Source organism: Phyllostomus hastatus, unplaced genomic scaffold (genome assembly GCF_019186645.2).
Source record: "Phyllostomus hastatus isolate PE091 unplaced genomic scaffold, TTU_PhHast_1.1 phas_contig_17, whole genome shotgun sequence".
Taxonomy (NCBI): domain Eukaryota; kingdom Metazoa; phylum Chordata; class Mammalia; order Chiroptera; family Phyllostomidae; genus Phyllostomus; species Phyllostomus hastatus.
Window position 1 is genome coordinate 33,783,880 of NW_025333664.1, and position 23,205 is coordinate 33,807,084.

General features: G+C 36.3%; 1 protein-coding gene across 1 annotated transcript in view; it reads left to right on the forward strand.

Moving 5' to 3' along the window:
* Nucleotides 1–5,343: 5,343 nt before the first annotated feature.
* Nucleotides 5,344–23,205, forward strand: part of MACROD2 (mono-ADP ribosylhydrolase 2) — a 2,133,612-nt gene continuing 2,115,750 nt past the window's right edge. The window contains exons 1-2 of the mRNA XM_045832893.1: nucleotides 5,344–5,627; nucleotides 13,607–13,723. Coding sequence (XP_045688849.1) covers nucleotides 5,582–5,627; nucleotides 13,607–13,723 — 163 coding nt within the window. The 5' untranslated portion in view covers nucleotides 5,344–5,581. The remainder of the gene's footprint in view (nucleotides 5,628–13,606; nucleotides 13,724–23,205) is intronic.

Genomic DNA, 23,205 nt, shown 5'->3' on the forward strand with positions numbered 1-23,205 from the left:
TGAATCTGTAGACCAGTTTGGAGAGTATTATCATCTTAATAATATGAAGTTTTTCAATCTATGAACATGAGAAGTATTTTCATTCAAGTTTTCTTTAACTTATTTGAGCAATTTTGCAGTCCTCAGAGTATGAACTTTCCACTACTTTTGTTAAATTTATTCCTAAGTACATTATTCTTTTTGACACTATTGTTTATGGAATTGTTAATTTCATTTTTGGTTTGTTTATTGAGACTGTATACAATGAATTGATTTTTGTATATTGCCCTTCTGTCTTACAACTTTGCTGAACTTGTTTATTAGGTGTAGTAGTTTTCAGTGGATTTCTTAGGAGTTTTTTGTGTTTAAGATCATTATCATTAATGAACAGAGATAGTTTTACTTCTTTCTTTCCACTATTGTTGTCTTTTCTTTCTTTTTCTTATCTAATCTCCTTGGCTAGAACCTCCAGGACAATGTTGAATAGAAATGGCAAGAGTGGGCATCTGTGTTTCATTCCTAACTTTAGAAGGGAAGCATTCAGTCTCTCACCTTTATTCATATTAAGTGTTTGTTTTTTTGAGGATGCTTGTAGGGGAGCTCAGAGATGCAATAAGGCTCCAGCAGCTAAGGTGTCTGAGAAATGCTGTACTCTCTGTTTAACCCTCTGTGACTGTTTAATTCCCTGCAGCCTCAGGCTTCGCTGAGTAGAAAACTGGAATGCCATTCAAAAAGATAAACATCATGCCTACAGGAAGAAGTTTAATGAATGTATGGAGTGTAATAACTTCCTGATGCTATCTGTTAACTTAGAAATTAATTGATGTTTCTGGTAGTTTTAGTGACTACCCACCATACAGTTTTACTATCACCTTCTTATAAAAAGGGATCCTGTTTTGAGAGTGGTGTGGATTCTTCTCTGCTGGCCACCACTGGGAGCAGCTGCTTTGCCCATGTATGTAAGTTTCTCCTTTTAAAATTCTTTTGAATTTGAATAAGGCTATGTGTCTGTTCTTTGGAATTGATCCTTTTGAGGCTTTCACCTAACAATACCCTTTAGAAGGTTAAGGAAGTTTCTATTCCTAGACTATTGAGTGTTTTTATAACAAAGGGATATTGAATTTTGTCAAAACTTTTTTCTTTATTAATTGAGATGATCATGTAGTCTTCTATTCTATTAATGTGGTGTGTTACATTAATTAATTTTTTAATGTCATGCCAAACTTTCTTTCCTGGGTTAAATGCAAATAAATATTCCTTAAATTGAATCCACAATGATTAAATTAACTGAGGTCTGGGTAAAAAGTTAACTCAATAAATGGCCACAAAAAATATGATTGAAAAATTATTCCCATTTCAAGACAGTAACTAGTCAGGAAACATGAAATCTTTGGAAGTAGAAATGGTATTATAAAAAGATCCAAAAAATTAACAGAATATAAATTTATTACATATTACCACTCCTTGAGTCCTATACTTTTCCTTTACAGTCCTGGAATTAGACCTTTAAGGTATTTTGGATTTAATAAAACTTCACTATCTCAAATGTCCCTACACTATAAAATCACTGCAGTACTTTTGTTGTAGATTTGTTCAATATGTTCTCCCAATTTCTCTCTCTCTCATACACACATGTTTTTCCCATTATCCTAAATGAGAGTACAATTATTCTCTATCCTTAGTAAATATCCAAAAAAGGTGTTAATTGGGCATATATTGAGGTTACTTCTGATTTAAATAATCTCAGTGCTGTTAAAGAGAAAAGAGCCTCATATAGAACAATAAGGACAGAAACACTTACTTTTAATTGTGACCCCAAGAATTATCAATATCTCTATTAAAAGGGACAAGAGCTTCATCTTCTAAGCAGCTCCTTCTCACTGTAACACAGTCAGAACTAGGTGGCTGGCCCAGAAGCTTCTTCTTTTCAGTTGGGGGTGAGTGTCATGATTTTGTTGCTAAGCAACCATTTCCTTACTCTTTGGCCAATGAGCTTCCAGGAAGTTTCTTGCAATCCAGAATGAAGGCAGCTGCTGAAGAGCAGGCCGTGGGAAGGAACCGTATCTACTCTGCTACTTCCTTGGCAGGAGATAAGGGCAGGCTTGAAATAGGACATGCTCTTAGAAACTGAAGAAAGGTACATAAGTCCAATTTGTTCATGTACATATTAATGTTTAAATAATGTTCAGAGTGGCTGAACATTTGTTCTAGATCTGTGAAACGTGCCATTGGTATTTTAATAGTGATTGCATTGAATCTATAGATTGTTCTATGTAGTATGAATATTTTAATGATGTTAATTCTTCCAATCCATGAACACGGTATATGCTTCCATTTGTTTATATCTTCCTTGATTTGTTCGTTCATTGTTCTACAGTTTTCTGAGTACAAATCTTTTACATCCTTGCTTAAATTTTTTCCTAGGTACTTTTTCTTGTTGCAATAGTAAATGGGATTTTATCTTTAGTTTTACTTTCAGATAATTCATTGTTGGTGTACAAGAATATCATTGATTTCTGAATATTGACTTTGTATCCTGCTGCTTTGCCAAATTCACTTACTAGGTCAAGTAGTTGTTGGGTGGAGACTATAGAGTTTTCTATGTACACTATCATGTCATCTACAAATAATAATTTCACTTCCTCCTTTCAAATTTGGATTCCTTTTATTTCTTTTTCTTGTTGATTGGTGTGGTTAGAACTTCCAGTACTATGTCAAATAAGACAGGTGAAAGTGGGCACCCTTGGCTTGTTTTTGATCTTAAGGGAAACACTTCTAGTTTTTGCCTATTGAGTATGATGTTGGCAGATGGTTTTTCGTATATGGCCTTTATTATATTGAGATATGTTCTGTATATTCCTACTTTTCTGAGTGTTTGTATCATAAATGGGTGCTGGATTTTATCAAATACTTTTTCAGCATCTACTGATATAATCATGTGATTTTGTCTTTCATTTTGTTTGTATCACAGGTGGCAAACACAAGGCCCATGGGCCGAATCCAGCCCTCCATCTTGTTTTTTCCAGGCTGGCACCTTGTTATTCCCCAGCAGCAGTGCTGAGCTCTCACTTAACTGTTAAGGAGTAGTAATATTTATACAGTCCTAAAATTACATCTGGCCCTTTGAAGGCAACCACAAGGCTGATATGGCCCCCAGTGAAAATGAGTTTGACACCTCTGGTTTATATGATGTATTACATTAATCGATTTGCATATGTTATACCATCCTTGCATCCCTGGGGTAAATCCCACTTGATCAAGGTATATGATCTGTTTAATGTATTGCTGGATCCAGATTTTTAATATTTTGTTGAGGATTTTAGCATCTACCTTGGCCTGTAATTTTCTTTGTTGTGTCTTTCCTGGTTTTGGAATTAGGATAATACTGGCTTTGTATAAGAGTTTGGGAGTATTCCCTCTTCTTTACTTTTTTTGGAATAGTTTGAGAAGGATAGATATTAGTTCTTTGAATGTTTGGTAACATTCACCTGTGAAGCCATCTGGTCCAGGGCTTTTGTGTGCTGGGTATTTTTTGATCACTGCTTCAATGATCAGTCTGTTTAGGCTTTCTGCTGCTTCTTGTTTCAGTTTTGGTAGATTATAGTTTGATGCACTTTCCAGCAGTCACCTTCCATTCAGCATTTCTAAGTACGAAGATATCTTTCCCACAAAAATCTGCAATTGCTCCTGTATTGCCTAATATTAATATCGCTGTTCTCCACCTTAACTAGCCCTTATCTTCTTTCTTATCATCTTTCTGAAATCTATTCCATTACCAATTTTTATTGATTTTACCTTGGTAATGTAACTTGAATCAGAGCCCTCTTTTTAGTTCCATTGCCAATAAAATGAGTGCATATTTTTATTACTAGCTCAAATGTCACTTCTTTCTTGAAGCTTTCCCTATTTCTCCTAGCTGAATAAAATTCATGTACTTAGCATTAAAAGAAAAACAGAAGCACAGATGATGTCAAAATAAAAATTACTACCTTACTACATGTTACTCAAGACATTTCATTCTTTATAATTCTTAATGGGGCCTGCCCCTTTCTTCTTTTTTCTTTTATTAAAAAAAAGTGTTACAAATAATTATTTGGTCTTACACACCTTGCTTAAGTAGAACACATATAACAGAGCACCCCAACTGTTAAATAAATGTGGATTCAATGCATCTACCAACTCAGCTCTCTGGACTGTCTGATATTTAGAAATGCAATAAATTTGGAGAGGGTGTTACCAAATTTTCGCTAAATACTAGGTCAATCTATTCTTGGTGCGGACTCTACTGAAACTGGATTTTAATATTACCTGGAATCAAACCAGTCCTTTGGTGCTTTTGGATCAGCACCTTGACCCAAAGCAACTGGTGGAGGAATAAAACAAAACGTCCCAGCTCTGGTTAGCACTTATTTGAATTTGCTTTCATGTAAGGCTTCTGTTTCTGATACATTTTGGTTGCATACTATTTACTGATTCTTTTTTTTTTAAAGAATTTGCTTATTTATTTTTAGAGAGGAGAAGAGAAGGAGAAAGAGTGGGAGAGAAACATTAATGTGTGGTTGTCTCTCATGCGCCCCAAACCAAGACCCGGCCTGCAACCCAGGTATGTGCCCTGATTGGGAATCCAACCAACGACCCTTTGGTTCACAGGCCTGCGGCTCAATCCACTGAGCTATAGCAGCCAGGGCTATTTACTGATTCTTAAAACACTTGAGTAGTCCAATTTATCTTTGTTCTTTCTTACCTTCACTGAACTCTCAATGAAATTTGCAATTTCTACTACAACGTTCAGGAGGACATTGTATATTATCTTGAAGCATTTTCCGATCCTTCAATTTCTTTCCGTTATATTTGCCCACCCTGAAAAATGCTTCATATGATCTGGTAAAATCCGTGCAAAGGAGCTAGTTAAGAGTGAGCATGGACATCACAGGTTGACTCACATCTCCCACTTCCTCTTCTTACAATCCCGAAAGCAGGGCTCCCCAGCCCTGCTTCAGTCACCGGGAGGACTTGGCCTATACGCCACGCCCTCAGGACCACTCAGTGCCTCCAAGACTGGGGGAGTACCCTGCCTCCTCCAGTCCTTTCAGGTGTCCCCTCCTCCTACGCTCCCGTCACGAGGTCATTTCAGCACCCTCACGCCCTGGCTCCGCCCCCTCCAGCTCCCACCCTTCCACCGCGCTGGGCTCGAGCCTGCGCCTGCGCGTGCGCCCAGGGGACGAAGTCCGGGCGCGCCGTAGCTGGAACGCGGAGAGCGGCGGGAGGTGCAGCCAATGGGAGGTGGCGCTGGCTAGCGGCTGGAAGGCGGGGCCAGCGCGGGTGTTAGGTTAGCGCGAGGCGTGACCTAGTTGACAGGCTCCGAGGTGCTGCTGTTACTGTATCCACGGAGCTTAGTCGGGTGGGAACCGAAGCCGAGCGCGGGCTGAGGGAGGCGGGCGGCTACTGGAGAGGTGCGAGAGGCGTGGGACGCAGAGCCTTTTTCACTTTTTCCCTCCCAAGTGCCCCCTCCCACCCCTCCCACTCCTCCCGCTCCACACCACCCTGTTTGCCCGTGAGCCTGGGGAACTTGCAGCTTAAAGCCAGCCACCCCCACGGCAACATGTACCCCAGCAACAAGAAGAAAAAGGTGTGGAGAGAGGAGAAAGGTAACCGGCCTGTTGAGTCATAGGGTGCGGAGGTGCGGGTGGTTGTGGGTTGGGGGCGGGGGTCAGGGCTGTGTGTGCCGCGGCGCCCTCCGCCCGAGCTCCCGCCTAGCGCCCTCCGGACCGGTGACGCCTCCCTCGTGTGTCCGGGTGTACACACGCGCACTCACACCGGCGGGCACGCGCTGCCCCCGGGTATCTGCAGCTCGCCCACGTGTGGGCGCACGCCCCTCTTTGCCGCCCGCCGCGACTGGTCACCTCTCCAGACGGGGCTGCTTTAGCCTCGCACGCGGCGTGAACCCCCGCGGGGTAGTCTCCGTGCCGGACTTCCTCTGTTGTCCTGCGCGTTCTCGGGACTCCTGCTGGGACTTTCGCCCACCTAGCGGGCGAGTTTCGCGGACTCGTGCCTGCCGGCGGACACACCCGCTGCAGCTTTTGCTGCGCCTCCGCTCCCCTCTGACCCTCATTCTTTTACTCTTCGTCCTTGTTGATCCCCCCCACTCTGCCTGCCTGCAGAGTCCCCACCTTCGTGTTTACCCCTTCTCTATCTCCCTCACTTCTGCGCCGCAGTGTGACTTGAAACCTAGAACTCAAGGGGAAACCAAAAACGAGCTTCTTGTCCGTGAGGATAAGTGCCTTCAGAGAAATCTAAATGGGCTTTTCTCTCTGCAGTGTGTTTCTCAATATCCCATCCCCATTCATAGTTTAAAGTTGCTCGGGGTAAGAGTGTGAGACTGATGTCACTCAGTGAATGAACCCACCCCTGAATTTTGTGCATATCAAGGCTTATCCAAATCAGTGAACGTGGCACTGATTTCTGTAAGATACAGAAGTGTACAATCCAACCCTCTTTTCTCCTCTCTCTCTCTCTTTGGCCTTATAGTTAGATAATATTCTAAGGTAAAACTTGAGTCTCTGGAGATTTTTTTCACTCCTTTTTGTTTAGTTTTTTTACAGAAATGTAGCAAAAAGTACTTGCATTGCTCCTGCTAATGTATACTAAACCTATGTATGGAGCGAGGTCCTATGAGGGTGGGGCAAATCTCTCCTAAGTATCTTGTTTTTAAAGAAGAAGGATGAAGGGGTGACTAGGTGCAAGTCGTGGCCTGTGTAAACACCTAGGCAAATAGTGCACAAAAAATGGAATTAATGTGGAAAAAGAATCTGCCCTATAGGGGCTACTTCAAGCAATGTACAAGGAAAGGGATGTGAAAGTATTTTTTAAAAATTAACTGCTGGGAGGATTAACATAACTGATTAAAGTGGTTTCTATAATATTGAAAGATTGTATGTCATGGAATTACGTTTTAATGATTATGGTCATATATAGAACTAAAAATTCTGGTGTCACAAAACAAATGTTGAGAATAATAACCTGATATATAAAGCAGTATGAAATCTGTTTGTTTTGTTCTTGCAGTAGCAGTCACTACACACTTTCAACAAGGATTTACCTTGTAAACATTCAAAAATCACTTATGCCCATTTTTATTAATGGTCTTGAAATGTTAGCTTTGTATTATTGATAATAATGAAGGCAAAATAATGAAAGACATGGAGATTGATTTCAATACATGAATCATTGATGAGCTTATAGTAATTACTTAAGAACTATTTTTCCTGTTAAAATAGATAATGTTCCTGAGTAATGATGTTATAATGCTTCCTTCGCTTAACATGTACACAGTTGACCTGTTATAAGCAGGCATTTTAGAATTTTTAATGTCTTAGTTCTTCTTTTGCTTTTGATAATAGGTGCAAATATAACCAAATTAATATTTTCTAAATAAAGAAACAAATGCACTGTTAAGGAAGGCATTTAACAAAATATGTTTTCTTGTCCAAGCTAACCTATTTTTGTCTGAGGTTTAATGTTAAAGGGAAAAGTTATTGAGACTTGAAGACTTTAATACATGTGTCAATGTCTTATCAGGATGTCTATTTTTGAAATAGTTAATATTTAAATATATATTTATTATATCATCAAGAAGCAGCTAAGGATTTCCAGTACAGTAGTTAGTATTAAATAAGCTGATGGGACGCATCACCTTTTGCCTTTTATTACACTGTAGAGGATGGTATCATATTTTTGCAGATGTTATTTAAATCTAAAGGCTTACCCACCTCATTGAAATGTCAAGGCATTGTATAAATATTTTAACACAGTATAACAACTAGTGAGTAGATCTGTTTATATGCTTGGTTAAGCAAAAAAGGATTTATGTATTTTGCTCTGTGTAATGTGTACTTTTTTTGCCCAATTTTTGAGGGAAGACTAAGGGTGCGCATTATATATGGGTCTAATGATTACATACCATGGGTATAATAATTCCCATGTATAATGTGCACAAAAACTATGGTTGCACGTTATACTTGGCAAAATACAGTATTGCAGAGATGAAGTATTCTTTAAGGAAAAGTTTTGATTAATACCTCAAAAACTCTATAGTATATATATGTAGCCCTCAGTATGTCTTATTGTTTAAAAAAATAATTAAGTTCTCAAGTCCATACATGTTAACTAGATGTTATTGACCTAGTATTTTGGGCCATAATTCAACACTGCTTAATGGGTATTATCATTTTAAGTACTGAAACTTAAATTATCTCATTGTTTTATCTTATTGATCTTATTTTGTTTAAAGTGTCCACACAAATTTTTAAATAAATGGAGTGACAGAGGCCAGGTTGCATTCCCACAGGCACATTCTGACATTTATTAAAACTACAGGTGCTCTATTTCAGTCTGATCAGTGGTATTGCAATATTCCATTTTACTGATCTGAGCTTTACTAGTAGTACTTTGGTAAATTTTAGTCATCCCTTTTCCTCCTCTGTGTGATTATTTTAAATTTTTTATTCCCTTCAAGCTTCCTATTTCATGAAGACCCTGTCCTCCTACTAGACAGATGTTACTGCCTTTTAAAAAGTTTTTTAATAGGAGAAAGTTTATTAAGACAGCTACAGAGGTAAAAGTGAGCGGTAGGTAGAAGAAATGGACTCTGGAAACAAGTTCCAGCAAAAGAAGGGCCCTTGGAGCTTAGGAGAAAGTGAGACAGGGGGAGGGGGAGAGGGAGGAATGGAGAGGGAGGGAGGGAGAGAAAGAGAGGAAGGAAGAAGGAAGGCAGGGAGAGAGTCAGTGCTTGCACTCTGGGGAAAGAAGGGGATGGGGAAATGCGTTTGTGTGCTCCATAGAGAGAGCCACCAGATACTGCCTTTTAGTCCATAGAGAAAATACATGTCACATGACATGAACAGCTACATAGTCTTGTTTGTTTCTTCACACATCCTTTGTCTTTTCAGCTTTGTTTCCATCTTAGAGGAAACACTTTTATCCTTTGTTTTTAGATTAACCCCCTCTACTTGTGCTATTTATTTTATCTCCTGAATTCTTTGAGAGCTTCTGCTATCATTTATTCCTTTTGGGTATGTTTAGTTTCTGCGCATCTTCAGGTTTCTCTCCTCAGCCTCTAAGAATGGCTCTAGTCTCTTCTCAAGGAGCCCTTCCTTCCATAGGGCTTCACCTGGGAGTTTGCTGTTCTCACTTTTTCTCAGTCTCTCATAGCCAGCCTCCAGTTACACTAATAAAACTTATATTTCTAAAGTCATTTAGTAATAATAATGGTGATGCTACTAGTATAAAATAGTTAATGTTTGAATCCTGCTCAACACTATTCTAGGTACATTACATGGGATCTCATTTAATTCTCACAACAATCCTCTGAGGTAGTATACTCTAGGATCAAAAGCTTTGAACACCATTTGCATGGATTTGAACCTAGTTGTACTGCTTACTATATGTAGAAACTTAGATTTAAAACTTCTCTGTTTTAGTTGCCGAATCTGTAAGTTTAGAATATACCTACCAACTTATCTCAAAAGGAAACTGAGACATAAAGAGTTTAAGTAACCCAAGATCACATAGATTTGCATGTTTTGGGATTAAAACCTAGTTTTGTTAACCACTTTGCTCTCTTTTCAGTGCCTTTGGTGATCCAGCTGATAAAGCCAATGGCCTATTAATTTTTATTCTTCTGATCTTCCTGTAGCAATTGGTAGTATGTCTTCTCTTTTACATACTAAAACTCTTTTCTCTGCTGGTTTTTACATCACTGGGACCTTGATTCACCTTGTGCCCCAAGTGACATCTAAACTTTATTTTGCTCTTTTTTTGTCTACTCCCTAAATGTTGTTTTTTGAGGTTTATTCTCCTCTCTTACCCTTCCCTATGAACTTATAGGACCAGAAGTTCAGGTGGTAATTTCCAAAATCTCCAGGCTAGACCTCTTTCCTAAGTTCTAGATTTTTTATTTCAACTTTAATGCCCTATAGGCATCTGAATTTCAATATGGTGATGACTCTTGAGTATTGTAGTATTGTGACTTGAATATATCACATCTGATTAAAATATGGCTTTTTTTTTGTCGTTCAGTCTATTTATTTGGCTGAAGATAAGCCAGTTCTAGGAGCTGGGGAAAATGTTGGTTCCCTGTTTCTTGTTTACTTATGCTTACATTAATACGTTCTGAAGTTTATTTCTGTGAAAGAATCTTTTAAAGTGATTATTTTTTGAGGGTTAGGTTATCTAAAACTAGATACTATCCTTAAAGCCATTCAGTGAAACTATGACATCTTGTAATATGCTGAAATTGAATTGGAGAGTGAGAATACATCTTTTGGCAAAGTATGTGATATGTGACAGCTGACATACAGAATGAGTGAGGATGCTAGTGTCAGTTTATATATTGAATATTATTATTATTTTTTTAAACTCACTTTATTATTTGTTTTAAAATTATTTATTGTTGTTCAAGTACAGTTGTCTGCATTTACCCACCACAACTCCCCTCCCACACCAGACATCCCCACATCCCTCCCCTGCCTCTATCCCCCACCCTTGGTTTTGTCCATGTGTCCTTTATAGTTGTTCCTGAAAACCCTCCCCCCCCGTATCCCCTCCCACTTCCGCTCTGGTTACTGTCAGATTGTTCTTAATTTCAATGTCTCTGGTTATATTTTGCTTGCTTGTTTGTTTTGTTGATTAGGTTCCACTTAAAGGTGAGATAATGTGGTATTTGTCCCTCACTGCTTGGCTTATTTCACTTAGCATAATGCTCTCCAGTTGCATCCATGCTGTCACAAAGGGTAGGAGCTCCTTCTTTCTTTCTGCTGCATAGTATTTTATTGTGTAATTGTACCATTGTTTTTTGATCCACTCGTTTACCAATGGGTACTTAGGCTGTTTCTAGCACTTGGCTATTATAAATTGTGCAGCTATGAACACTGGGGTGCATAGGTTCTTTTGGATTGGTGTTTCAGGGTTTGTAGTATATAATCCCAGCAATGGAATTGCTGGGTCAAAAGGCTGTTCCATTTTTCATTTTCTGAGAAAATTTCATACTGTTTTCCGTAGTGGCTGCACCAGTCTGCATTCCCACCAACAGTGCACTAGGGTTCCCTTTTCTCCACATCCTCTCCAACGCTTGTTGTTTGTTGATTTGTTTATGATTGCCATTCAGACCAGTGTGAGGTGGTGTCTCATTGTGGTTTTAATTTGCATCTCTCTGATGGCTAGTGATGCTGAGCATCTTTTCCTACGTCTCTGGGTCCTCTGTATGTCCTCCTTGGAGAAGTGTCTGTTCAGGTCCTTTGCCCATTTTTTAATTGCATTGTTTGTCTTCCTGGAGTGAAGTCATGTGAGTTCTTGATATATTTTGGAGATCAGACCCTTGTCTGAGGTATCATTGGCAAATATGTTTTCCCATATAGTTGGTTCTCATTTCATTTTAATGCTGTTTTCTTTAGCTATGCAGAATCTTTTTAATTTGATGAGGTCCTATTTGTTTATTCTTTCCTTTATGTCCCTTGCTTTAGGGGACACATTGGTGAAAATGTTGTTCTGTGGAATATGGGAGATTTTTCTTCTTATGTTTTCCTCTAGGACTTTTATGGTGTCACAACTTCTATTTAAGTCTTTTATTCACCTTGAATTTATTTTTGTGTATGGTGTAAATTGGTGATGGAGTTTCATTTTTTTACATGTAGCTGTCCAGATCTCCCAACACCATTTGTTGAAGAGGCTATTTTTACTTCATTTTATGTTACTGCCCCCTTTGTCAAATACTAATTGACTGTAGAGACTTGGGTTTATTTCTGGGCTCTCTCTTCTGTTCCATTGGTCTGTGTGTCTGTTCTTATGCCAGTACCAGCCTGTTTGTTTACAGTAGCCTTGTAATACAGTTTGGTATCAGGTATTGTGATCCCTCCTACTTTGTTTTTCTTTCTCAGAATTCCTGCAGCTATTCGGGGTCATTTATGGTTCAATATAAATTTTTGAAATGTTTGTTCTATATCTGTATAATATGCCATTGGTATTTTAATAGGGACTGTGTTGAATCTATAAATTGCTTTGGGTAGTATGGACGTTTTGATGATGTTAATTCTTTCAATCCATGAGCATGGTACATGCTTTCCATTTGTTTGTGTCTTCCTTAATTTCTTTCTTCAGTGTTGTGTAGTTTTCTGAGTACAGAATTAAAAAAAAATTACAGAACTAAAAAAAATTATTAGTAATTTTTATTTCCTTATTTCTTTAGGTTAAATATACAAATAAAATTTTATGCATTTTTTCCTTGTATCTTAGTGGATTGTTTTATGTACCTTCTGGGATATGTGTAATCAACTTTGAATATTAGTGGTCTCCTTTATAGAATAAAGGTTAAACTGCTTACATTTTGTTTTAACTTAAGTTTCAAGCTGCCTTTCACTTCTGTAGCCACTTCCCTTTTCATAGCATATCTCACAGCTTCATTAAACTATTCATATCTCCTTTTTTTACCAGCATACACATTACATCTTTTGGGGACTCAGCTTTTCCGGAGAAAGTAGTACAATACAGTGGCTAATCGTATAGGCCATGGTTTCTGACTGATGGAGAAATCTGACTGGATTTTCATGGGAAGTTCTCTTGCATTGGATTACTGAACTTTGATGTGCTTTATTTCTCTATCTGCAAAATAAGGATACTAATAGTGTCAACTTACTGAATTGTTGGGAAGACTATTTCAGTTAAATTTTACATGTAAAGTACCTGGTGCAGAGTGAATTCTTTTTATTTTCCTTTAATCCTTACCTGAGGATATGTTTATTGTTTTAGGGAGAGAGAGGAAGGAAGAGACAAAGAGAGATTGGGGGAGAGAGATAGAGAGAAACAGAGAAACATCGATGTGAGAAACATCTATTGATTGACTCTTGCATGTGCCCTGACAGGAGAGCAGCCTGCAGTCTAGGTCTGTGCCCTAACTAACAGACAAACCATGACCTTTTGGTGTACCATGTGATGCTCCAACCAACTGAGCCACCTGACCAGGGCCAGTGAACTCTTTATAAATGACACCAATTGTTATCAATTCTAAGGAGCATTTAAAAATATTGACATTTGTAATCAAGATGTATTTGTATATTAAAGTATATTAATATACTTTGTTTATATCACTTCCACAAAGGCGTCATTAAATTAAAAGTGCACTTTTATTGTGGATGGCATTTTCAAATTAAGACAATATCTTGATGGCTGCCTTTCTTGTGCTCTTAGCGTTTGTACATACCTGTTTTAGGGTTTAGTGTTTTATTTATGAAGCTGTTATTTTGCTTCTTACCCATTTCTTCTTTTGTCTTGTGAATTTTTCAAAGTCAAGGATCTCCATTGTACTTGCAGCATATAAATATATCACCTAGTACCTACCTAGTACAGACTGTCAATAGAGGTTGATTGAAATAGTTTCCTTATTTTTTTCCCTATTAATATAGTATTAATTACACCTTTTAACATTCAAATATAGAGTCATTAGGTTTTCATTTTGGTGTTTCTCAAGCTCACATGGATTTTTTTTGTAGTTTAACATGGTTAATATTTAAATTATAAAATAATTCATGATCTTAAAAGTTATATACAAATGGAAATTCTGCTTTTATTTTGCAAGAACGCTTACTGAAGATGTCCCTAGAGGAAAGACGTAAAGAATACATGAGGGACTATGTTCCTTTGAACACTATCCTATCATGGAAGGAGGAGGTGAAGGGCAAGAGCCAAAATGATGGTAAGTTTCTCAGAATATTTTTCAGGTAGATACTGTTGCTATTTTTTTATGACTTCTGTAGGATAATTTTTGATAAAAATGATTAACAGGCATTTAATAAAGAGATGACAATTTTGCTATTTGAAATCATTGTTGGTCATCATTTAATTATTTTTAGCAATTTATCATGCATTATTTAAACTCAGAAAATTATTATTTTTTACTTATTTTATTTTATTTTATTTTATTTTATTTTATTTTTTTATCCTAACCCTGACCATTCTGAAATATACCAAAATTATATTATGGTATTCTGTTATGGGAACTATTAAAAAATTACTTTGTAGTACTTTTTGGAGCAAATGATATTAGGGATTGCTGCTTTGGTGTCATGCCCCAGAGTTTGTTTTGATTAGGTTAATTTATGTTGGATTTCTTCAAGTTTATTTTAAGGATTGACTGCAGTTCAAAGACAGTGCATCAAGAAGAATAGAGAAAACATACATTTCACATAACTTCAAGAAGAGTATATATTTTGTGTGGTCTTGTATTATGTCTACATATAAAGTATTTGTATGACAAATTTACTGTATGGTACACTTATTTTGATTTAATGAGAGTCTAGATTGAGGGAAAATATATATATTAGAATATAAATGAAATTTTAAGTATTACAAATGTTCAGGGAAGAAAATGAAAAAAAACATAATAAATTTAATGCATGTTTAATATGTTTATCTCTGAATTAACATTCATTGGCATTTATGGTCTGGATGTTAAGTTTGAAGAAACAGGGTGATTTTTAAGATACTTAACAGTTGATAAAGAAAGGTAACTTTATAAAAGGGACTTAAAACATGCTGATTTCATAAATTGTGGTCTTTGATGGAAATATACAGGATGTTATGACCCAGAATAAGATGATTAGACAGAGTTCCTATGGACAGAATCTGTGGGAAATAACAGCTAAATGAAGCTTTAGCATTTGTGAAAAATCACATTTACTTGAGAGTTTGGGCTTTGGACAGAAGTTTGCTTTTCTAAGAGGGCAAATGTGTGCCCTTGAACAAGTTGGGTAGTGGGTTTATCCCAATTTCTAATGGGGTCATTAGCTGATGGGATGTACAAATCTGACCTGTATGTCCAGTGTCCTAAGTAAATGCAAGTTATTTTAAAAATAGTTTAATTAAGACATCAATGGAAGAGTAGGTAGTGGTGTGTAATGAAAAGAATACAGAACTGGAGATTCAGAGGACAGAATTCTGGGCCTTGTCTGACTTAGGACCACATGCTTTTAATGTTTGGATCTGTTATTTCTTTGTTTTTAAGAAACTGGTATTAAATATTTCAGCTTCATTTTTTTATGCTAGTGAATCTCTTTTTTCCAGTGCTTTATTCATCTGGTGTTCTTTCTTGGTCACAGATTTAGCTGGTCAGTTTTCTAAGGATGAAGTACATGGTGTTCTTTTTTTACAAAAATTGTCTCCTGAGATAGAAGTAGATTCCTATTGCTGACCCAATCATTGACAAAGCAGTAGTGATACCTGGGCTGCATGCAGCCCATGTTGGGTTGGCTCACCTCTGCATAGAGGCTTGGTCTTTATGTTGTTTGCATCTACTTGAACACTCAGCATGCAACAGTGTAGGTTCAACTGGGTTTTTATGAATTCAGTGTTGGATTTTTTAGAGACACTACACAGCAAAATATGTCCCCAAATCAGTTAAGATATATTGAGTAACATCTGACATTGTTATTCCCTAAAAAGATCTAATTGTTTCTCCCAATATGAGCTTCATAAGTGGTTTACAACTGCTGTATGTATTTTAGTTTTTACCTTCATGGGCTTTGAAAATAACAGGCCTTCATGGGAACTAGGTGATATGATCAGAATTTTATCTCTATTAAACAATGTTTTATTCTCTTTATCTAATGTTACTTGCTCTTCTCTGTTGTGGCAGAAATTGGTGACTGGCCTTTCCTTTTGTATGAAACAGAATGGTTCATTTTACATGTAGTATCTGCTAATTTCTTTATATAATATATATCTTTTGTAAGTATTTTCTTCTACTGTTACATATCCAGTCTTAGTTAAGTAAAATATTCGTCAAAACTTTAGTATTTTTACAGTTTGAAAGATCTTTGAAAAATATAAATTAAAAAATCATAAAGGACAACTATAGTTGAATTTTTGTATTTTATTTTTAAATGTTTAAGCTTATGCACTGTTTATAAATGTATGTTTATATAAGTAAGTACTGATATTTATAGTAGTTTTACTTTTTACATATGAGATCAAACTAAGTTTTAAAAGACGATAGTTTCTGATATTTAGGAAATAGACAGTATTTATTGGACTAGCACAATATGTCAGTTTAAATTTAGTAGTTTAATTATCTTTGTTTTTATAGAAGGTCATTTTGGCCTTGAAATCCATGATTACATGGAAACTTCTCAAGCTATTTAAAAAATTTTTTTTTACTTTGCTGTTTTCTTTTACTTTAATTAAATGCCTCTTGTTATATTGTAAAAAGTTTTAAAAGGAGAGAGTCTGAATGTGTTAGTCATGCTTTGACTTGAACCTCTTGTAATAAAAAGAAACCAGAAATTTCCAAAAATATAAAATCAGTGTTTGTGTAGAAAGGGGGAAGCAAGCAGATAATATAGGGTGAGGCAAAATAGGTTTGCAGTTGTGAATATATGAAACAGTTTATTCTTTTATTATTTATTAATTATTGCATTATTTTCCATATGAACAACTGTAAACCTACTTTTGCCCCACTCTGTATTTTTACTTGACTTACTGCTACTTTGGTAGTATTGGAAATCTATGGCTCAGAGGAAGAAAAGAATAGGAAATGATTACCAAACTAAAATCTATTTGTTTTATTTTTTATGTCCATATTTATCAAATACTATTAGTAAATCTTTGAAATTAGGTGCTTCTAATTAATTTTTCCTCTGTATTAGCAATTATTGTAATAATTCCATTTCATTTGTCAGTTGCTTTGTCGTAGGGAATTTAAAAATGCTTGTCTCTCCTATTGTACTTTGTCTGTAACACCTAGAATAGTGCCTCATGACTAGGTAGGCTCAATCAATGTTAAATAAGAATGCCTCAGAGGTTAACAATCTGCAGAGGGCAGTTCTTTTTATTTTTTCTCAAACTTTACAATGAGCATTTAAATACATAAAAATAGAGAGTATAACGAAGATTTTTGTAACCATTACTCAGTTTTAACAGTTAATATGTGGCCATTTAATGAACCTAATTTAAAATTTTTATTTCATCTATACCAGAGCTCCCAGTGCCTTTTTTCCAGATTGTTTTGAAGCAATTCTGGTACATAATATCAATTTTTATCTGTAAGTATATGTAAGTATGCATATATATGTACAGCTAAAAGATAGGAACACATTTTTATTGTTTTATTATAACCACAATACTATCATCACACCTAAAATTAATAATTCTTTAATATAATTAAATATCCAATTAGAATTTATATTTTTCCTGTTGTGTCACAAAGAGTTTTGCTTTTTTTGTACAGTTGATTTTGGTAGAGTCAAGATCTAACGAGGTCCACATACTGCTTTTAATTGATGTATTTCCTGAGTCTCCTTTAATCTGTAAGTTGTTTTTTCTCTGTTCTTTTTTCCCTTTCTAATTTATTTGATGAATAAAGTAGATTGTCTCATAGAATTTTTCATGTTTCATTTTGCTGACTGCATCTTTGTGGTTTAATTTAATGTGTATGTCTGTTCCCTGTGTTTCTTCTTTTTTAAATATATTTTATTGATTATGCTATTACAGTTGTCCCATTTCCCCCCTTCACTCCCCTCCACCCTGTACACCCTCTCCCACCCATATTTCCCCCCTTTAGTTCATGGCCATGTGTCATACTTATAAGTTCTTTACCTTCTACATTTCTCATACTATTCTTGCCCTCCCCCTATCTATTTTCAGCCTACAATCTATGCTACTTATTCTCTGTACCTTTTCCCCCTCTCTCCTCCTCCCACTCCCCTGTTGCTAACCCTCCATGTGATCTACATTTCTGTTGTTCTGTTCCTGTTCTAGTTGTTGGCTTAGTTTCTTTTGGTTTTGCTTTAGGTGTGGTTGTTAATTGTGAGTTTGCTCTCCTTTTACTATACATGTTTTTTTTTATCTTCTTTTCTTAGATAAGTCCCTTTAACATTTCATAAAATAAGGGCTTGGTGGTGATGAACTCCTTTAACTTGATCTTATCTGCGAAGCACTTTATCTGCCATTCTAAATGAAAACTTTGCTGGAAGCACTTTACCTTCCATTCTAAATTAAAGCTTTACTGGATAGAGCAATCTGGGATATAGGTCCTTGTCTTTCATGACTTGGAATACTTCTTTCCAAAAGAGACAATACTTCTTTGTCTCTTTTGAGAAATCAGCTGACAGTCTGATGGGAACTCCTTTGTAGGTTACTGTCCCCTTATCTCTTGCTGCTTCTAGGATTCTCTCCTTCATTTTTACCTTGGCTAATGTAATTATGATGTGCCTTAGTGTGTTTCTTCCTGGGTCCAACTTCTTTGGGACTGTCTGAGCTTCCTGGACTTCCTGGAAGTCTATTCCCTTTGCCAGAATGGGGAAGTTTTCCTTTATTATTTGTTCAAATATGTTTTCAATCTGTTGCTCTACCTTTTCCCCTTCTGGTACCCCTATAATTTGGATGTTGGAACGTTTAAAGATGTCCTGGAGGTTCCTAAGCTTCTCCTCGTTTTTTTTTTTAATTATTTCTCCATTTTTTCCTGTTTGGTTGTTTGTTTCTTCCTTCTGGTCCACACCATTGATCTGAGTCCCAGTTTCCTTCCCATCCCTATTGGTTCCCTATGCATTTTCCTTCATTTCTTTTATGGTAACCTGCATTTGTTCATCTAATTTTTGACCAAAATCAACCAATTCTGTGAGCTTCCTGATCATGAGTGTTTCGAACCATGCATCTGATAGGTTGGCTATCTCTCGGTTGCTTAAAAACATGAGTTCTGGGGCCCTGAATTGCCCTTCTGTTTGAGCCATCTCTCTCTCTCTCTCTCTCTCTCTCTCTGGTCTGGTCGCTCCTGTTAAGGTGAGGGGCAGAGCCTTAGGTGTTCACCAGGGCTGGGCACCCCAGTTGCTAGATTGTGACATTGTACGTGGGGGCAGGGTGGAGAGGGAACAGTGGCGGTTGCTCCGTTCTTTGTGGGACCTCAGTCCCTTGTCTGGGATCCTGGGTTGTGCGCTCTGCCCTGCTCCACAACCGCCATCTCACTGGGTCTGCCAGCTGCCACTTGCATATTCAGGGTCCACCCGCTGTGATCTTGCATGCCCCAGATGCCTTATGTGCCCCGGATGCCTTATGTGCCCAACTCTCTCTGCTCTCCATGCCGCGACTCGCGCCTGGCTGCTGGTTTCCACCCCTCCTACCCGTCTGGATGAAGGGGTCTATTTCAACTTCTTGGCTGTCCGACTTACATTCAAATAAATTTTCTGTCAGTTCTGGGTGTTATTCTGCCTCTAAATTGTTGTTGTTCCAATCTGGGTTATGCATGGAGGTATGGTGCGTCCACCTATGCCTCCATCTTGGCAGGAGTCTATTCCCTGTGTTTCTTATAACTGGTAAATACAGAGGCTTGATCAGACTTGAGTTTAAATTTTTTGAAGAGTACTTTATGAATTATTGTACCTTTGTATAATATTAGAAGGCACATAATGTCTGCTTTTCTTTCTGTGGTGATAAAACTGATCACTAGTTGAAGTACTATCAGGCTAATTCATCCATTGTATGCAAAGCCTATCAACTTTTCATCTAAATGATTTTAGTAGATGTTGATGATCATTCCTTTCTAGGGGTTACAAAGTAGTGTTATTTTAATACTGTCATTCATTCATCATTTATTACTTGTACTATAAACTTTTTTATCAATTTTTTTTCATGCAATACAGTTTAGACAGAAAAGGCAGAAAAAATGCTAGTTTTTTTTTTTTTTACCAGTTTTCAGATTGAGTTGGTTGTATAAAATATAAAATGACTGAATGGTCAGAAAAATGGTATTTAAAATAGGATGGAACTTAGTAGGGATAAAAAAACTTCGAAAGGAATGTTTCCTGTTTAATTTTTGATATTGATTCCTTTTTATACTGTCAAACTGAGTTTGAATACTATAATTTAAAAGTAAAATATCTGGAGAAACAGACGTCTCAGAGCAAAACACCACGCTTCTTAGATACAAATCTTTTATGTTGAGTGGGCAGTGGTTTTTCCCTACTCTTACATGATCTTAAAATGAATTTAATTTAGAAAAACAGAAATCTTTTTTGCCTCAAGTAACTAAGACCACTCTGACTTCTTTGAACAATTATTTGTGAAGCTTCCATTACCTGAAATAAGTAGAACTTATATTAGAAACAGACATTTTTCACTTTCGAAGTGAAGATTAGGTTAAAGACTAACATCCTAAAATGACCCGTACTTTTTAATAATCTGGCCCTTTTCTTCTTTATTCTCTTTTATACAGATTCCTTTCTTGGTCTTTGCATCTTGCTACACTATCCTTTCTGTGCCTTGAATGTTCTGTGTTTCCTTCCACTACTGAGTCTTCTCCTGGTATTTTTTTCATCACTCCTCTCACCTTCCTAATTTTTCTCAGCTTTTAGTTCTGAGCTTGAAACCCTTCTATTCTCCCTGAAGTCTTCTCTGTGTTCTTACTCTGTAACAGATTCCTTTATTATATACTTTCATAGAGCTATGTTCCTCTTCATAGAGCATTTATATCAATTTTTTTAACATAATCTTAAGATTTTCTGATTATGGTCAGTTTCCTTATGAGATTGTAATAACCATGAAGATAGGAATGTTGGTGTTTTAATTCTTCCTTGTACCCCTAGCATCCAGCATAGTGCTTGGTACACAGTAGATACTCAGAAAATATTTTTTGTGTTAATTGAATAAATGATAAATTATTGTGTGATGGTATTTTCATGCATTATTTCCTCTCTTCCCACCTTTTTTATATTGTTTTTTTAAAGACTCACGTGTAAATGATAGGATTAGAATTAAGTCAGATGTTTTTTAGTGTAGGTAGTTTTTTTAATATAAGGTCAGTTTTATTAAGTTTTAAAAGGTAAATAGTTTGGTAATAATTTCAATAAAGATTTTAATGAACTATTACATAGATATTTAACTAGTTGATACAAAGACGAGAATTTATGTGTTATGTGTATTCATCAACATTGTATAGTATTATTAATAGTACTTAGTAACAAAACTTCATGATTTCAATTTCTATGAGCTTAAATGTCAACAGAGATTAAGTTAAATGAGTGTAAATGTAACAATTTAGTAACACTTCAAAACATTAATATACTATTGTTTTTAAGAGTTGAAAACTCTTGAAGTGTTGCCATTCTAAATGCATTTACTTTGGCATTGTTTCTTGACAAGTAAAGCATTTTTAAGAAATTACTTTAATGCTATATCCTTTTCTAATCTTTTATTGAGTTGGTTTGCTTCAAAAAAGAGCTTTGCTACAAAGAATGTGTTTGCCCATGGAAAAATTAAGATAAATAAAATAGGCCAAATAATTTCCAAGAATTTTGAGAATAAATGGCATTTACGTTACTATTAAACTTTCTTGGTGTGATGAGCTCTGACCGGTGTGGCTTGCTTGGTTGCAGTGTCATCCCATAAACTTCAGGGTCCTGAGTTCAATTCTTGGTCAGGGCACATGCGTGGATAGCGTATTTGGTCCCAGTGGTCAGGGTGTGCTGGGAGAGGCAATGGGTTGATGTTTTATCTCTCTCTCTTCTTCCCTTCCCCTTGCTCTAATAAACAAACAAACAGACAAAAATCTGATGTTGGATTAATCACTGGAACTAAGTGCTACTCAGATAAAAATTTTTTTGTGTGTAATGATATTCTATGTGAAGGTGTGAATGCTGGTTTAGTCAGACATTTGTGAAGTGAGGTTAACTTGTAAAATGAAGAATTCATGATTCACCACATGGTTTTGTTTTTCCTCCACCACTACTTCTTTCTTAATCTTTTAAACTACTTTCCAAGATTATTTTAACAAGCTATAGATAAGTCTTACTGTGCATTTTAGTGTATACCACTAAGTGCCATGTAATTTTTCTTTTTATTTAAGCTTGTTTTTAAAATAATGTACTAGAAATAAAAAAGTCATACATCTATAAACATGACTTGGTGCAGAGACCACAAAATGAAAAGTTTTACTGTGTATTTTCTAAGTGTCACCAGTTTCCATAATTTCACCACAGATTCTATGTTTTCTTTTTAACTCATTAAATGAATTATACTAATAAACATGAATGTTACTTAAATACATTTCAATCAGAGTGGACAGGTACTTGGAGATGGGTTACAGACTAGTAGCAGCTAAAGCCATCCTTTTCCTTTCTTTTCTTTTTTCTCTCTGGTTGTCTTTCTGTATGAAAGAGTCTTTATAAAGTCTTTGTCTTTTCTGAAATATTTCGTTATTGAATTTTCATTAATTTTTGAATTTTTGAATAAGCATTCAAAACCAGGATTTAAATACAATTTATGGTTTACCTAATAAGCTTTTGATTTAGAACCAAGTTGAAGATTGCTGATGAAACAAGTACTAAAATGTAGATAATAAATACAGCTCAGTGGAAGTTCACATGCCTGGTGGTATGCATATCTCAGCAAAAAATGTGTATGCCTTTGGAGGTTTGGAAATATTGAGATATGGTTTGGTTTATCTTTAGGGCAGGCTGTTGATTTCAGATTGCTGGTTGTTCCCTAGAGACTGGATTCAGATATATTCAGTTTTTCAAGAATCCAGACTATCCCAACAAAGACGGGATTATACCAATACAAATGGCCACCATATATATGAAAAAATGTTCAGCTTCACTAGCTATTAGGGAAATGCAAATCAAAACTACAGTGAGATACCACCTCATACCTGTTAGAGTGACTGTTATCAACAAAACAGATAATAAGTGTTGGAGAAGTTGTGGAGAAAAAAGAACCCTCATTCACTGCTGGTGGGAATGTATATTGGTACAGCTACTGTGGAAAATAGTATGGTGTGGTTCCTCAAAAAATTAAGAAGAGTTACCATATGACCCAGCAGTCTCTCTTCTGCATATCTACTTGAAAAACTCAAAAACATTTATTCACAAAGATAATGCAACCCTATGTTCATTGTAGCATTATTCACAGTGGCCAAGACATGGAGACAACCAAACTGTCCTTTCATAGAGGATTGGGTAAAGAAGATATGGTACATGTATGCTATGGAATACCACTTGGCTATAAGAAAAGATGAAATCTGTTTACGACAACATGGATGGATCTTGAGAATATTCTGCTAAATGAAATGTCAGTCAGAGAAAGCTAAGAACCATATGATTTCACTTACATGTAGGATAAAAAACTGAAACTCATTGACACAGACAACAGCATAGTTACCACAGGGAAGGTGGTAGGGGGAAGTTAAAGGTG